Raw genomic sequence first — 18,094 nt, forward strand, 5'->3', positions numbered from 1 at the left:
GGTTTTTTCTTAGGCCTGTTTTTGTTTCCCAGGCAGAATTGGAGCTCCAAAAAAAGTATTTTAACAAGTTAACCTTTCCCTAACTGCATGTGTAAGAAGAACCAGTTTTGCAATTTCAAAAAAGATTTTATTTTAATCAGTTTTCTCTGGAGTCTAAAGAATATCATGGCCATTCAGTGTCAAAAATATCATTTCTCCTTTTTGTAGTTACAGTATATTATTAATAATATATGCATGAGGGAATTGCTGTTACATTGGGTGTAAAGCCTTGGCTACAAAATTTTGACAAATAGTGGGACTGTTAAGCATATCTTGAGGTAACATAGTCCATTGAAATCTTTTATGAGGCCTGATATGATTAGGATAAGGGAGAGAGAAAGTGAATCTCTCCCAGTCTAAAGGGTGTAAAGGTATATATAAAAAGCAATCTTGTAAATCAATAATAATAATGTGCCAACTTTGAGGAACAGTAATAGGTGATGGGATCCCTGGTTGTAATGCACCCATAGGTTTCATAGATGCATTAACTTTTCTAAGGTCTGTTAAGAGACGCCATTTGTTAGATTTCTTTTTTACAACAAAAATAAGAGCGTTCTAAGGAGAGTAAGATTCCTCAGTCAGTCAGTTCAGTCAGCTGAACTCAGTCGTGTCTGACTCTTTGCAACCCCATGAATTACAGCATGCCAGGCCTCCCTGTCCATCACCAACTCCCAGAGTTCACTCAAACTCACGTCCATTGAGTCAGTGATGCCATCCAGCCATCTCATCCTCTGTCGTCCCCTTCTCCTCCTGCCCCCAACCCCTTCCAGCATCAGAGTCTTTTCCAATGAGTCAATTCTTTGCATGAGGTGGCCAAAGTATTGGAGTTTCAGCTTCAGCATCAGTCCTTCCAAAGAACACCCAGGACTCTCCCTTAGAATGGACTGGTTGGATCTCCTTGCAGTTCAAGGGACTATCAAGAGTCTTCTCCAACACCACAGTTCACAAGCATCAATTCTTCGGCACTCAGCTTTCTTCACAGTCCAACTCTCACATCCATACATGACCACAGGAAAAACCATAGCCTTGACTAAACAGATCTTTGTTGGCAGAGTAATGTCTCTGCTTTTGAATATGCTATCTAGGTTGGTCATAACTTTCCTTCCAAGGAGTAAGCCTCTTTTAATTTCATGGCTGCAATCACCATCTGCAGTGGTTTTGGAGCCCAGAAAAATAAAGTCTGACACTGTCTCCACTGTTTCCCCATCTATTTTCCATGAAGTGATGGGACCAGATGCCATGATCTTCGTTTTATGAATGTTGAGCTTTAAGCCAACTTTTTCACTCTCCTATTTCACTTTCATCAGGAGGCTTTTTGGTTCCTCTTCACTTTCTGCCGTAAGAGTGGTGTCATCTGCATACTGAGGTTATTGATATTTCTCCCGGCAATCTTGATTCCAGCTTGTACTTCTTCCAGCCCAGCCTTCTTCATGATGTACTCTGCATATAAGTTAAATAATATTCCTCAATATGTTTTAATTCTAATTGTGTGTCTCTAAGTTCTTCAGTAGGCTGTAATTTATGTTTCATAAGGGGCCATTTCTCTGTCCAAATAGGCTCGTCATTCTTCCAAGTTATTTTAATAATTGCTTTGTTTGTTAAATGAGCAGTGGCCCTTAGGAAAAATGTAGAAGGTACATCTGAGTTTACCATAGAATCTGAGATGACATCATAATTTGAATCTCTCCTTTATAACTGAATCAATTATTCCAGGATGAACAGTAATTCCTTTAGAAGTCAAACTAGATTGGCCAAGTAAAAGACCGAAGGTTTGTGAGGGCAGAGGTCCAAAAAGACCGGAAGGTACTCTAGAAGGACCTGCTTGAGGGTAAAGGAAAAAATCATTTAGGGCTGGTATATTGATGGCAGTACTGCCGGATGTTGAGGGTTTGAGGGAAAAGATAGAATTTGCCCCTGGTTTTTGTTGTACGGGACCTGGGAGGTCCCCTGTTTGGAGTTTCCTGGAATAGGTTTTCCTTCAATGTCAAATTTAGATTTATTATCCTTAGCCCTATGCATTCCTCTGTGGCAGCAAGGGCAGATTCTTGGAGGGGTTTTTTTTATTAGTCTTCTTAGGGCAGTCCCTTTTAAATAGTTTTTATCTCCACATGCAAAGCATCGTTCATTTCTCTTTCTAAAGACAGCAGCCATTGTCTCAGCTAGCATTTGCATCTTTTGAGTTTCTGATCCTAGATTGGGCCAATCCTCCAAATAATCAATAATAGTCCCAGTCTCATGAATTGGAGCAATAGCTCTTTGATATTTTTGATTTGCATTCTCATAAGCAAGTAATTTCTCTAGCTGTTTCTTAGTTTTTTCTCCAATTACAGTACAGGAAATAGCAGTTTCTAATCTAGCTAAAAATCAGCAAAATTTTCGCTGGTCCTTGTAATATTTTAGTGTAGCTACCTGTAGGCTCTCTTTGAGGAGTAATTCGATCCCAAGCTTTAAGGGCTACTGTTTTTAATTGTTCATGCAATAACGGAGAGCATTGTGTTTGAGCTTCTATGGTATCAAACTGTCTGGTGCCAGTTAGCATTTCAAAAATAATTTGGTTTTGGGGAGTGCCAGCTCGAGTATTCTTGTTAGCATGATCTCTGGCTATATCATGAAATCACATTGTCCATTGAAGATATTCTCCTGGTTTAAGGAGAGCTTTTATTAAAATTCGCCAATCATAGAGAATAAAGTTTCCAATAGAAGATGCTACAACATTTGGAAGTTCTTTAGTAAAAGGCAAATGTGGGCCATACATAGTTATAGCCTTTTTCATTTGTTGCATGTAAAAAAGATTAATATTGTCATATTGAGGTATTATGTGCCCTTGAGCATCAGGATTTCTTAAAATTAGAAAGACAGAGAAACCATTGGCATCAGAAATTTGTAATTGCAAAGCCATTAATTTAGAGAGCCTCTTTGCAGAGAAGAGAGAGTAAGTGCTGATTTTCTGCAAATATGAGTCTGTGCCAAGGATTTATCATTATTGTCCAGAAGAGCATTGCCAGTTTGGGTATCAAAAGCCATCTTAGAAGAGTCATTATTAGCATCATTAGGTTCTAACAAAGTAGAGACTTCTGGATTCATGCCTGCTGGCAGAGGATGAGCATTTGGAGTAGCTGGGGCAGGACTAGTAGGAAAATTTTGAAATATTCTGTGTTGTTCTAATTGGGCCTTTTGTAAAATTTCATCATCTAATTCATATTCAAGCAATAAGTGTTCTGTCTGTTGTCGAATATCATGAGGGGTAAAATTTGCCTTGAAATGGCAGAATTACAGCTTTAATGAGAGCCCATAGGAACCAGAAATCAATTGGAATATTTTTTTCCCTGCTTGGTGGCTCATTCAACATTTTCTTTGACCCATTGCCAAATTTCTAAATCAAAACTGCCTTCATCGGGGAACCAGGGATTATGTTCGACTACTGTTTGAAGGCAAACCTCTATTCATTGGTGTGAAACCAGAAGTCCCTGAACTTTAAACAAATGGTGAAGTAAAGTAGAGAAATGATGGGGCTTTCCAGCCTTTTGACCCATGTCTAGTACTTACCGACCTCAATAGGGCCTGACCTCAATAAGCCTGGAGTCACTCCATCTGAAATGCCACGTATACCAGAGTCCTTGTTCTGGACACCACTTGTTGGGGTCCTTTAATGGACCGGAACCTGGTGGTCTGGAGTCCACGATAAGAAAGTGAAAAAGAGAAAGAGGCTGATATTCCCTTTTTTATGCAGAGAACCAATAAAGCCCTTGACACAGGGCTTGCATTGCTCACGAAGGCACTAGGCGCTCTCTCGAGGAGGTGAAGGCACAGGGCGCCTTCTTGAGAGAGTCTTAGAAGCCCAGGCAGGAGAGTGAGCACAACAGATTTCTACGCTCCAGAGAATTAGCCAGAGAGAGAGAGAGAAAGAAAGACACGGGGACCCAAGCTCTGATGGAGCAAAGGTGCTTTAATGATCTTTCTGTGAGCGTATATAGGCTGTTGTATAAGAAGTTTTTTTCGACAATGATAAAGATCAGAAAACCAAATGTACAGCAACTGTTACCAAGGGAACAAGGGATTAATAATGGTCACAAGGTCAGGAGACAACCCATATCTCAAGAAAGGGGATGGAGTCTAAGCAGTTTTGTCGTAAAGAGAATGTTTACTAAAGGAGATTCAAGCCTGTCTCACATAATGACCTCAGTTCCTGGGAGCAGCGTGCCATTCCATTTTGATAAGGAACAAAGGACTTATGAGAAACAGCACGTAGGAATCCTCCTGTTAAATATTCCCTGACAGTTGCTCAGTTGTGGTCCGATTCTTTGCAACTCCATAGACTGTAGCCAGCTAGGCTCCTTCTGTCCATGGGATTTCCCAGACAAGAATACCAGAGTGGGTTGCCATTACCTTCTCCAAGGGATCTTCCTGATCCAGGGATCCAACCTGCATCTCCTGTGTCTCCTGCACTGCAGGCAGAATTTTTACTTGTTGAATCATAGGGGAAGTCGCTTTATAATGAGTATTATTTTCGTAACTAAGAAAACCAGTAAATGTTACTTTCATTGATTGCAAAAGAGTCTATCAGAAAAACATAATTCTAAGCTGGTCGATCAACATATAACTCACAAATCTGTGCATTTTACGAGGTTTTATATTGTAATAACTGACACCCTTAAAAAAGATACAGGTCTAAATGGCTGTGAAAAGAGTTGGTGAGCAATATCATGCCGAAAATGAGGAGGGGCTAACTCAATCTCAGAATCTTTGCTTCCTTTCTCTGAACTTTCAAATTTTTCTGAAGGTAGAGTTATTACTATCATATGGAAAAACAGATTTTAGATTACAGGACTTCTGATAAATATTTGATGACTTTCATATCACTCTACATTTTTCAGGCTACTTGTTGCTTTACTGCGTCTGCAGCCGAAGAATAAAGTGTTTCAGGAATCCAAAGAGATCTGAGATTCCTTAAGTGCTATCTGATAGTCTATTGTTAAATAGCAAAGCCTTCCTCAACTTTCTTTTTTCCTTTTCTCTGTGTTCTTAGGTGCTGATATTGGAGAATTCAAAGTTCATAAGAGCTTTGACATACAACTGGGAGACATAGTAGATGAAATACAGAGAAACAAGAAGCCTGTGGTGGCAGCTATCCAAAAGGTGGCTTTAGGAGGGGGACTGGAGCTGGCCCTGGGCTGTCACTATAGAATTGCCCATGCAGAGGTAAGAGAGGGGATCCATATAGGAATTTATGTAGGGAGCTTTTCTTTAAAGCAAGCATTAAATGTTGTCATAAGCATCAGAGGTGATCACTGTAAATGGTTAGCTTACTGGTTGATAACTCTCAGATATTTCTAGCACTGGTGTTCAGCTGTTATATACCAGTATAGTGGTACTGGTTGTTGAAATGTTGAATTATGTCCAATCTAGTTGATAAATAGCTGCTATCCTGAGCCTGTAACTGACCCTTCACTAACCCTTGGCCCTCCCTGTGAACCACTAGATAAAGGGGAACTCCTGTACAGTGCTATTGCCCACATCAAATTTCACTAAGCCATGCTTGTACAGTATGAAGTAAATATTTGGGCATAACTTCTGAGTATGCATGTCTATTTAAATTTTCATTTCCTATCTCAAACATTTCAGTTTTGTGGTCTCATAACTATTAGTACTTCAGGATATCACCAGATGGTCAACACCGAAATCAGACTGATTATATTCTTTGCCAAAGATGGAGAAGCTCTATACAGTCAACAAAAACAAGACCAGGAGCTGACTGTGGCTCAGATCCTGAACTCCTTATTACCAAATTCAGACTTAAATTGAAGAAAGTAGGGAAAACCGCTAGACCATTCAGGGATGACCTAAATCAAATCCCTTATGATTATACAGTGGAAGTGAGAAATAGATTTAAGGGCCTAGATCTGATAGATAGAGTGCCTGATGAATTATGGAATGAGGTTCATGACATTGTACAGGAGACAGGGATCAAGACCATCCCCATGGAAAAGAAATGCAAAAAAGCAAAATGGCTGTCTGGAGAGGCCTTACAAATAGCTGTGAAAAGAAGAGAGGTGAAAAGCAAAGGAGAAAAGGAAAGATATAAGCATCTGAATGCAGAGTTCCAAAGAATAGCAAGAAGAGATAAGAAAGCCTTCTTCAGTGATCAATGCAAAGAAATAGAGGAAAAGAACAGAATGGGAAAGACTAGAGATCTCTTCAAGAAAATTAGAGATACCAAGGGAACATTTCATGCAAAGATGGGCTTGATAAAGGACAGAAATAGTATGGACCTAACAGAAGCAGAAGATATTAAGAAGAGGTGGCAAGAATACAAGGAAGAACTGTACAAAAAAGATCTTCACGACCCGGACAATCACTAATCTAGAGCCAGACATCCTGGAAAGTGAAGTCAAGTGGGCCTTGGAAAGCATCACTATGAACAAAGCTAGTGGAGGTGATGGAATTCCAGTTGAGCTATTTCAAATCCTGAAGGATGATGCTGTGAAAGTGCTGCACTCAATATGTCAGAAAATTTGGAAAACTCAGCAGTGGCCACAGGACTGGAAAAGGTCAGTTTATATTCCAATTCCAAAGAAGGGCAATGCCAAAGAATGTTCAAACTACTGCACAATTGCACTCATCTCACAAGCTAGTAAAGTAATGCTCAAAATTCTTAGGCTTCAGCAATACGTGAACTGTGAACTCCCTGATGTTCAAGCTGGTTTTCGAAAAGGCAGAGGAACCAGAGATCAAATTGCCAACATCTGCTGGATCATGGAAAAAGCAAGAGAGTTCCAGAAAAACATCTATTTCTGCTTTATTGACTATGCCAAAGCCTTTGACTGTGTGGATCACAATCAACTGTGGAAAATTCTAACAGAGATGGGAATACCAGACCACCTAACCTGCCTCTTGAGAAATTTGTATGCAGGTGAGGAAGCAACAGTTAGAACTGGACATGGAACAACAGACTGGTTCCAAATAGGAAAAGGAGTATGTCAAGGCTGTATATTGTCACCCTGCTTATTTAACATCTATGCAGAGTACATCATGAGAAATGTTGGCGTGGAGGAAACACAAGCTGGAATCAAGATTGCCTGGAGAAATACCAATAACCTCAGATATGCAGATGATACCACCCTTATGGCAGAAAGTGAAGAGGAACTAAAGAGCCTCTTGATGAAAGTGAAAGAGGAGAGTGAAAAAGTTGGCCTAAAGCTCAACATTCAGAAAATGAAGATTATGGCATCCGGTCCCATCACTTCATGGGAAATAGATGGGGAAACAGTGGAAACAGTGTCAGACTTTATTTTTGGGGGCTCCAAAATCACTGCAGATGGTGAATGCAGCCATGAAATTAAAAGACTCATATTCCTTGGAAGGAAAGTTATGACTAACCTAGATAGCATATTCAAAAGCAGAGACATTACTTTGACAACAAGGGTCCGTCTAGTCAAGGCTATGGTTTTTCCAGTAGTCATGTATGGATGTGAGAGTTGGACTGTGAAGAAGGCTGAGAGCCGAAGAATTGATGCTTTTGAACTGTGGTGTTGGAGAAGACTCTTGAGAGTCCCTTGGACTGCAAGGAGATCCAACCAATCCATTCTGAAGGAGATCAGCCCTGGGATTTCTTTGGAAGGAATGATGCTAAAGCTGAAACTCCAATACTTTGGCCACCTCATGCGAAGAGTTGACTCATTGGAAAAGACTTTGATGCTGGGAGGGATTGGAGGCAGGAGGAGAAGGGGACGACCGAGGATGAGATGGCTGGATGGCATCACTGACTCAGTGGACGTGAGTTTGAGTGAACTCTGGGAGCTGTTGATGGACAGGGAGGCCTGGTGTGCTGCGATTCATGGGATCGCAAAGAGTTGGACACGACTGAGCGACTGAACTGAACTGAACTGAACTGAAGAAGACAAGTTCCTATTGAAAATAGCACACAACTAATAAATCCATTTATTTCTGAAAATAGATATAATTTAGGTTATTAGACATATAGATTGAAGTTTGTGATGCCTGCCTTACAATAGTAATATTTTTATAAGTGATATATTTTCTGATAATAAAGGTAATATTCATCATTGTAATAGACTATAAAATACAATAAAGTCATCTTTATATTAAAGTCACCATAAACTCACAGTTCAGAAATAACTGCTACTAACATTTTATCTTTTTTCATTCTGATCCTTTTCCTGCGTAACATTTTTTCTTATATTTATTTTTCTTTGCAACCTTTCTTTAAAAAAAAACAATGGAATTTTATTGTATTCTATTTTCTACTAATACCATATTTAAATTATTATTATATATTTTTTATCCATTCTACCAATGTCTACCATTTATTTACATTTAACATAATTATGGATGAGGAAGGACTTTGGCCACTTTCCTGTTTGTTTTCTACATCTTATATTTCTTTTAATTCTTCAATTTCTCCATTAATACTTTCTTTGTATTAAATGGATAAGTTCGGGTAATGGATAAATGGATAAATTCTCTTATCGTTTCTTTCACTGTATATTTTTTAGTTATTTTCTTAGTGGTGATTGCCCTAGGGATTATAATTAACATCTTAATTTGCAATAAACTAGTTCAGATTCATCGGAGAAGGCAATGGCACCCCACTCCAGTACTCTTGCCTGGAAAGTCCCATGGACCTCCGGAGGAGCCTGGTAGGCTGCAGTCCATGGGGTCGCTGAGAGCTGGACACCACTGAGTGACTTCACTATCACGCATTGGAGAAGGAAATGGCAACCCACTCCAGTGTTCTTGCCTGGAGAATCCCAGGGATGGGGGAGCCTGGTGGGCTGCTGTCTATGGGGTCGCACAGAGTCAGACACGACTGAAGCAACTTAGCAGCAGCAGCAGCAGTTCAGATTCATACTAACTTAGGTTCAATAGTATGCAAAAAACTTGCTCCCTTACAATTCTGTTGCACACTTGCTTTATATTGTTATTGTCACAAATTATATCATTATACATTGCATGCCCATATGCATAAATATATTATTATTGCTTAATGTAATGGTCTTTTGGATCAGATAAGAAAAAAGAGGAATTACAAGCAAAAAATTAATTACATTAATACTGTCTTTTATATTTACCCATATAATTACCCTTTAACAGTATTCTTTATTCTTTCATGTGGATTTAAGTTACCATCTAGTGTCTTTTCATTTTATGCTGAAGGATTTCTTGTATGGTAGATCTGCTAGCAACAAATTCAGTTTTTATTTATCTGAAAAATGTCTTAATTTGCTTTCATTTTTAAAGACTAATTTTGTTGGAAGTAGAATTATTAGTTGACAGTATTTTTCTTTCAGTACTTTAGACATGTCACCCCACTACCTTCTGGCCTCCATAGTTTCTGATGAGAAATTTACTGTTAATCTTATTGGAAATATTTCTTAAAAATATTTTAAATGGTTATGATTCCTGTCTTGTATTAATAGATTCATCATAATTTATTTAACCTTTTCCCTTTGTTTTAATTTTTTTAATGAAACTTATAAATAAAGATGAGTTTCCCTGGTGGCTCAGAGGTAAAAGAATCTGCCTGCAATGCAGGAGCCTCAAGACCCAGGTTCAATCCCTGGGTCAGGAAGATCCCTTGGAGAAGGGGATGGCAACCCACTCCAGTATTCTTGCCTAGAGAATCTCATGGACAGAGGAGCCTGGCAAGCTATAGTCCATGGGGTCAAAAAGAGATATGACTGAAGTAACTTAGCATGCACACATGCATAAATAAAGACACATATCTTGTGTTCCTTTTTCTGTGTTCCTTATATCATGACCTTCTGAACACTGAATGCAGATCTAAGTTACAAGCAATAATAAGTCAGGGAAGGGGGATGACTAGTGGTGGGGAAAATGGTGATTAACAGCTAGGAAAGCCTCATGTGAGAGAGACTCAAACATTCCAGGTATATTGGAGCTGTTGGCATCACAACTTGGATAAATGGTGGTCTGTATTTAAGTACCCTCCTCCTCCCATCCTTATACCTGGGAAATGACTAACAGAGCTTTGGCCTCTTTTAAGACTAGGAAAGTCATGTGATTAAGCTCTCAAGCTCACCCTCTCATCTGAGTTGAGATTGCTGCCTGACTTTCTTTCTTCCTACCTTTCTTCTTTCCTTCCTTCCTACCTTCTTTTCTATAATAGCTTCACTTAGATATAATTCATATACCATATAATTCACTCAATTAAAATGTACAGTACAATAGTATATTAGTATGTTCACAGAGTTATGCAGTGTTTACTACAACTGACTTTAGAATATTTCATTGCCCCCCAAAGAAACTTCACACCGTTTAGGAGTAACCCACCATTTCCCTCTCCCCCAGTCCTAGCAACCACTAATCTATTTTCTGTCTATATGGATTTGCCTATTCTAAACATTTCATGAAAATGGAACCATATAATATATTGTGTCTGTTTCTTTCCATTCAGCATTATTTTTTTCATTGTAGCATGTCATTAGTATTTCATTCCTTCCAATGACTGAATATTTCTTTTTATGGATATACCATATTTTCTTTAGCCATTCATTACTTGATGGGCATTTGGATAGTTTCTCCTTTCTTGGATTTATAAACAATAATGCTATGAAAATTTTCGCACAAGTGTTTTTTGTGGGCATGTTTTCATTTCTTTTGGTTATGTATATAGGAGTGGAATATCTGGGTTGTTGTTGTTCAGTTGCTAAGTCGTATCTGACTCTTTGTGACCCTGTGGATTGCAGCACACCAGGCTTCTCTGTCCTTCACTATCTCCCAGAGTTTGCTCAAACTCATGTCCATTGAATCGGTGATGTCATCCAGCCTTCTCATCCTCTGTCACCCACTTCTTCTCCTGCCCTCAATCTTTCCCAGTATCGGGGTCTTTTGCAATAAATTGGCTCTTCATATCAGTTGGCCAAAGTATTGAAGCCTCAACTTCAGCATCAGTCCTTTTAATGAATATTTAGGGTTGATTTCCTTTAGGGTTGACTGGTTTGATCTCCTTGCTGTCCAAGAGACTCTCAAGAGTCTTCTCCAGCACCACAGTTTGAAAGCATTAGTTCTTCAGAGCTCATCTTTCTTTATGGTCCAACTCTCACATCTGTACATGACTACTGAAAAAACCACATCTTTGACTAGTTGAATCTTTGTAGGCAAAGTGATGTCTCTGCTTTTTAATACACAGTCTAGGTTTGTCATAGCTTTTCTTCCAAGGAGCAAGTGTTTTTTAATTTCATGGCTGAAGTCACCATCTGCAGTTATTTTGGAGTCCAAGAGAAAAATATCTACCACTGTTTCCACTTTTCCCCTATCTATTAGCCTTGAAGTGATGGGATCAGATACCATGATCTTATATAGCTATATGGAAACTCTATGGTTAATCTTTGAGAAACTGCCAAATTGTTTTCCAAAGTGACTGTGGCATTTTACATTCCCACAAGCAATGTATGAGAGTTTTATATTCTCCACATCCTCTCTAAAACTTGTTACTGTCTGTCTTTTTTTTAATGCCAGCCATCCTAGTGGTTATGAAGTGGTATCTTGTAGTTTTGATTTGTATTTCCCTGATGGCTAATGATATTGCACATCTTTTCATGTGCTTGTTAGCCATTTGTATCTTATTGGAGAAATGTCTGTTCAGATGCTTTGCTCATGTTAATTGGATCATGTATGTTTTTATTATTGAGTTTTAAAAGTTCTTTATATATTCCAGACATATGATTAGAAAATATTCTCTCCCAATTTTTGGATTGTCTTTGTAATTTCTTGGCTGCTTGGCTCTTTCAGGGCTCCATAGAGCTGTTTCTGGAGATTATTATTTGGGTTGGCTGAGACAGGTCATAATAGAGTCAGAGAAAAAAATGTATGAGGAGCTAGGGATGTGTTTCAACATGAAGACTTAGTGATGGCACAGTTCTGTTTATGCTGTTAATTAAAAGAGCGGGTATACATTGATTTCCTCTGTAGAAACCTTCACTGAATTCTGTGCAACAATGTTTTTGAGGGTGTGAGAAACCCAAGGGAATGCTTGGCTTGACTCTGAATGTAGCATCTCATTCTAACGACCTTTATGCCTTCAATCTTTGATAGGCTCAAGTTGGCTTCCCAGAAGTCACACTAGGAATCCTTCCTGGTGCAAGAGGAACCCAGCTTCTCCCCAGACTTGTTGGAGTGCCTGCTGCACTTGACTTGATTATCTCAGGTGAGTACTAACTCTGCCAATGGCAGCCTGGATCAATGTGAGGAAATAGACAAGGATTTAGAAACATTCTGGCTTGATAGTCTTCTACCCATGTAATGTTAAGAGGATACTTTAACTTCTTTGATGTCAGTTTTCTTATCTGTAAAATGGAAATAATATCTTTCCTGAGAGCTTCTCAAAAGTTACCATGAGGAGCGAATATGTGTACCTTTTAGATGAGAGTATATACAAAGCCCTAATCACATTTAAGAGTCTACTCATAGACACTGCTTTTGCATAGGGTGCATTATATTCAGATCTTACTCAGAAATCATAATATACAACAAGAATTAAAACTAGAATTTCCAAGGAAAGATTTCAAGTTTTAGTTTGGAAATGACTGAATTTTTCATTTCCCAGGTGTGAAGATATTAGCCTCAAATAGAAGTTGTAATCTTTCAGTAGAGAATGTGAACAATGCAACACTAGAAAACATTTCTCCCACATTGCAAGTGGATTTTTTACCAGTTGAACCACAGGGAAGTCCAGGAATCTTGGGGTGGGTAACCTATCCCTTCTCCAATGGATCTTCCCAACCCAGGAATTGAACCAGGGTCTCCTGCATTGCAGGCAGATTCTTTACCAGCTGAGCCACCAAAGAAGCCCTAAGAGACCCTGCATTTACCACATATTAAAAGACATAAAAGATATTTCCAGTTGAAGTAAGGTTGGAAGATAGTGCATGCATCAGTGTTTATTCCAAACAGAAATAATGTGAGACCTGGGGTCAATCACTTTACCTCTCTGTGCCTTAGTTTCCTCATAAATGTATGTAACAGCAGTGCCTACCATGTGGTGATATGATGAAGATCAGATGCATTAATGAATACAGTGTGCTTAGAACAGTCCTAGACATGGTAATACATGTTAGCTATATATTATTATTCCTACATCTGACTTGCTAGTAAAAGAGGAGGATTGAGTAAAAATAAGATGAACATCTTGATAACAGACTGTATCCCAAGGAACAGGCAATAAAAAGAGCACACGCTTTAGAATTAAAGACCTGAGCTTGAATCCCAGCTGTGCTACATATGAACATGTATGCTTTGTACAAATTCAGTTTTATTTACTCATGCAATAGCTGTTTAATTTTTTTCTCATGTGCTGGGCTCTGTTGCAGGCAGTGGACCTATAGCAGCAAATCAGACTTACCAAAACTCCTGCCCTTATAGAGATTACATATAGAAAATAGCAACAATAAGAATAATTATCATTATTATATTTCATCTGTTCAAAAATGCACAGTGGTATCTGCATCTTTGAGCTCAAGATGCTGCTTACATTCCCTGGAGTCATGGTTTGATTGGCAGTGTTTTTTCTCCCCTTGTTTCTGTGGGTCAGTTATTTTGGAACAGCTTAGCTGAGTTCTTGCTCAAGGGTTCTCTTGAGATTGTAGCCGAGACACTGACTGGGGCCACAGTCATCTGAAAAGTTGAATGGGGCTGGAAGATCTATTCCTGGGATGGCTGAGTCACATGGATGGCTGGTTCCTGTTGACTGTGGCAGAAGGCTTCATTTTCTTTCCATGGAGGCCTCTCCCTAGAGTTTCCTGTATCCCCTCACAACATGGAAGCTGGCTTCCTCTAGAGTAACTGGTCCAAGAGGGAGCAAGGCAAAGACTGCAGTGTCTTCTATGACCTAGCTTTGGCGTTCCATGCCATCTTTTCTGAATTATCTTATTGATTATCCGAGTCTTTCCTATTCAGCTTGTGAGGGGAGCTTAAATACCCAGAGGTCAAACACACGGCAGATCACTTTGGTGACCAGCTACCATGCTGTGTACTCTTACTAAATGCCACGGCTACCTATTATGTAAGTAGTATATCTGGTCGATTAGATGGAGACAAGCGCTGAGGAGAAAACATAAAGCAGAAAAGGGAAATGTGAAATGATAGGCTGGGGGTGGGTAAAATTTTATAGGTAGGATAGCTAGGAAAGGCTTTCCTACAAAATGAACGTGAGTGAAGACCTGAAGGATGGAGGAAGCTTGTTTCACCAATATCTAGTGGAAGATATTTCACATGGAGAAAATAGCAAATACCAAGCCCTTGAGGTAAGGCTTACTTGGAAATTTCAAAGAACAGCAAGAAGGTCAATGAAGCTAGAGTGAGGTGAGTAAGGGAAAGAGTAGTTGCGGGTGAAGTCACATCCTATAGGGCCTTGAAAATTATAGAGAGAACTTTGACTTTTCTGCCGAATGAGGTAGAAAAGCGTTGGAGTGTTTTGAGCAAAAGAGTAACATGCTGTCACTTATGTGTTTTACAAGATCACTCTGGCTACTGAAACTATACTGATGGGAGGTTAGGGCAGAAATAGGAAGACTGGTTAGAAGGGTGCTTTAATAATCCAAGGGAGTCATGATGGAAATGTAGACCTGAGTGGTAACAATGTAAATGATGAGACACGGTCAAATTCTGGATATATTTTGAGCCAACCAGGATTTTGTGACATATCAAATGTAGAGGTGAGAGAAAGGGGAGAGAAGAATGATTTAAATGGCTTGAGCAGCTGGAAGGATGGTGCCATTACCAAGATGGGGATTTCTGCTTGTAGAACAGGTTGTAGGGAAGAAATGCAAGAGCTTAGTTTTGGACGTGTGAAGTTTGACATCCAAGTGGAGATGTCAAGTAAGACAGTTGGATAGACTGGCCTGGAATTTAGAAGCAAGATTGTCTGAACTCATCTTGGTCTTTGTTTTTTCATCAGTAAAACAACCACATAGTTGTTCTAAGGAATAATGAAATTACATGACATGCTTCTGCTAGAGTACCTGTCACCTAGGAGATATTTTATAAATAGTAACTGTGGTAGGCATAACAATGCCCCTCTCCAAGATGTCCACATCCTAATCCCTAGAACTTGTGAATATATTACCTTACATTCAAAAGGGACCTTGCAAATATGATTAAATTAAGAATCTTAAGATGTGAGATTATTCTGGATTTTCTAGGTGGGCCCAGCTTATCTCAAGGGCCCTCAGAAGTGGAAGGAGAGAGGTCAGAGAGGAAAGAAGATGGTACAAATTGGCTTTGAAGATGGAGGAAGAGAAGAATAAATGTGGGCAGCCTTCAGAGACTAGAAAAGCCAAGGAAATGGATTCTCTCTCCGAGCCTCTGGAAGGAGCACAGTTTGCTGACCTATTTTAGATTCCTGATGTCTTGCTTCTGGAAAACACTTTTTCCTGAGAAAGGATGCTAAAAAAAAAGTTGTTACTGGAAGTTGAAGATTCCCTACTGATGTTAATGGGGAAAAACACCAGCTTTGTAGGCACTGCCCTGTAGGAAATTAATATGTAAATAAATTTAGATTAAATTAATGAGTAAATAGCTAACCTTTTCTTCTGAAAACCATGAAGGAGGTAATTCTGGAAAAGTGGATCGATTACAACAACTGCCGCTTCTCCACAATTTCCCTAAAATGCCATCTGAAAACAACTGAATCTTTAGCAGTAACCACAAAAGATGTGCTTGGGCACATTGCAGTTCCTCCCTGATGTTTTCCATCCATTCAGATGTGGAGAACTCCAAGTGCCTTGCCCTTCCTTCTGCTGTTGTTTTCTAGGTCCCATCTCCCTTGGTCACTGAAGCGCACCCAGGGTACTGGGGAAGAAATTGCAAGTGACATCTATATCCTGCCAGCCTTTCAGATTTAGTTAGGTCCAGGTGGGTTTTCTCTGTATTCAAACAGGATGTTAAGGGCAAGTTTTAGTGCCCATGGCTCCCAGTCACCAGTAATACATATGAGCAAACATTATTTCATGACTAAGACAAACTAACAGACAAAACCTTTAACACTCAACCTAAAATCTATGAAAATATTCTATGACATTAGAAAAATGAAACATAAATGTGAGTCTGTTGAAACAGATTAAAGAAAAAGGTTAGCAAACTCACAATATTCTGAATTAGAAAAGAAAATATATTATTTATTAAATAAAAAACCTGTTTAAAATCAATATGTTAGCCAAAATAATTTTTGAAGCATTGAAAAAAGGATGCAATAGAACAGACTACTGAATTAGCAACATGGAGGATAGAGACCCACTTATAGAATTCAGAAGAATTTTTTTAAAAGATACATGAAATGTAAATGAAGGCAGCAGACATGGAAGGTCTCTAACAGAGGTCTCTGCGACGAATAATAAACACTTCCAGAGCACAAGCAAAAATGGGAGAAGCAATAATCAAAGGGAAAAAGGGAAGAAACTCTTCAGATACATAAAAGAATCAGAGATTGTATTTTAGCAGACACACCATTTTCCTGAAAAATCTGATGAAATGTCAATGCCTTGTGTTTTGATAAAGGTTTTAAACTTTCAGGAAATAGAATCCTGCAAGCTTCCAAAGGATAAAAACAAAATACAACAAAAGGTTACCCTCAAAGTAGCTAAAATCACACCAGCCACAAATAAATTCTAAATGTATGGATTCATATATAAGATGCTACATGGTCTTTAAATGTGGTCCAAATCAGGAGTTGTTAAAGTGTGACCCACAGACTCCTAGGTGTACCTAAGACCATTGTGTGGGGTACAGGGGACTGGAGGGGAGGCAGTCCTTGAAGTCAGCACTGTTTTTGTAATAATAAGAGGTTATTTTATGCCATGTGGTATCAAAACGGATTGAATGAAGAAGCAGAAATGAAAACCCAGCTATCTTCTATTAAGCCAGAAATTAAAGAAATTTTTAAAAATGTAAAACAATGACACTCTTCTTACTAAATTCTTAAAATAGGATTATGTACATAAAATTATTTATGTTTATATGTAATAGGTCTATCATGATTATTTTAAAGTGATTTAATAAAGGGCACATTTCTAAAGTTCTCAGTTATAATTTCTAATATAGTAAATGTTGATAGAAATAACCCACATATACAAAGGCTCTTTAGAGTATTCCATAATTTTTAGTAGTACAAAGGGGTCTCAAGACTAAAAATTTTGAGAACTGCCAATCAGAACACTTGTGCTTTGACACAGAAACCACAATACAGAACTGTGCACACAGTCCAAATTAGAAAATAACGTGAGTCTATATTATTACTAATATATCATTCAGTTCAGTTCAGTTCAGTCTCTCAGTCATGTCCGACTCTTTGCAACCCCATGAATTGCAGCACACCAGGCCTCCCTGTCCATCACCAACACCCGGAGTTCACTCAAACTCATATCCATCGAGTCAGTGATGCCATCCAGACATCTCATCCTCTATCATTCCCTTCTCCTCCTGCCCCCAATCCCTCCCAGTATCAGAGTCTTTTCTAATGAGTCAACTCTTCTCATGAGGTGGCCAAAGTACTGGAGTTTCAGCTTTAGCATCATTCCTTCCAAAGAACACCCAGGGCTGATCTCCTTCAGAATGGACTGGTTGGATCTCCTTGCAGTCCAAGGGACTCTCAAGAGTCTTCTCCAACACCACAGTTCAAAAGCATCAATTCTTCGGCGCTCAGCTTTCTTCACAGTCCAGCTCTCACATCCATACATGACTACTGGAAAAACCATAGCCTTGACTAGATGGACCTTTGTTGTCAAAGTAATGTCTCTGCTTTTGAATATGCTATCTAGGTTGGTCATAACTTTCCTTCCAAGGAGTAAGCGTCTTTTAATTTCATGGCTGCAGTCACCATCTGCAGTGATTTTGGAGCCCAAAAAATAAAGTCTGACACTGTCTCCACTGTTTCCCCATCTATTTCCCATGAAGTGATGGGACCAGATGCCGTGATCTTAGTTTTCTGAACGTTGAGCTTCACTCTCCTCTTTCACTTTCATCAAGAGGCTTTTAGTTTTTCTTCACTTTCTGCCATAAGGGTGGTGTCATCTGCATATCT

The 18,094-nt window shown here is 39.0% G+C and overlaps 1 protein-coding gene across 1 annotated transcript in view; it reads left to right on the forward strand.

Annotated features, from left to right (window-relative positions):
* Positions 1 to 18,094, forward strand: part of EHHADH (enoyl-CoA hydratase and 3-hydroxyacyl CoA dehydrogenase) — a 68,188-nt gene that overhangs the window by 19,419 nt on the left and 30,675 nt on the right. The window contains exons 3-4 of the mRNA XM_027957538.2: positions 5,066 to 5,238; positions 12,115 to 12,226. Of these exons, the coding sequence (XP_027813339.1) occupies positions 5,066 to 5,238; positions 12,115 to 12,226 (285 nt within the window). The remainder of the gene's footprint in view (positions 1 to 5,065; positions 5,239 to 12,114; positions 12,227 to 18,094) is intronic.

This window comes from Ovis aries, chromosome 1 (genome assembly GCF_016772045.2).
Source record: "Ovis aries strain OAR_USU_Benz2616 breed Rambouillet chromosome 1, ARS-UI_Ramb_v3.0, whole genome shotgun sequence".
Taxonomy (NCBI): domain Eukaryota; kingdom Metazoa; phylum Chordata; class Mammalia; order Artiodactyla; family Bovidae; genus Ovis; species Ovis aries.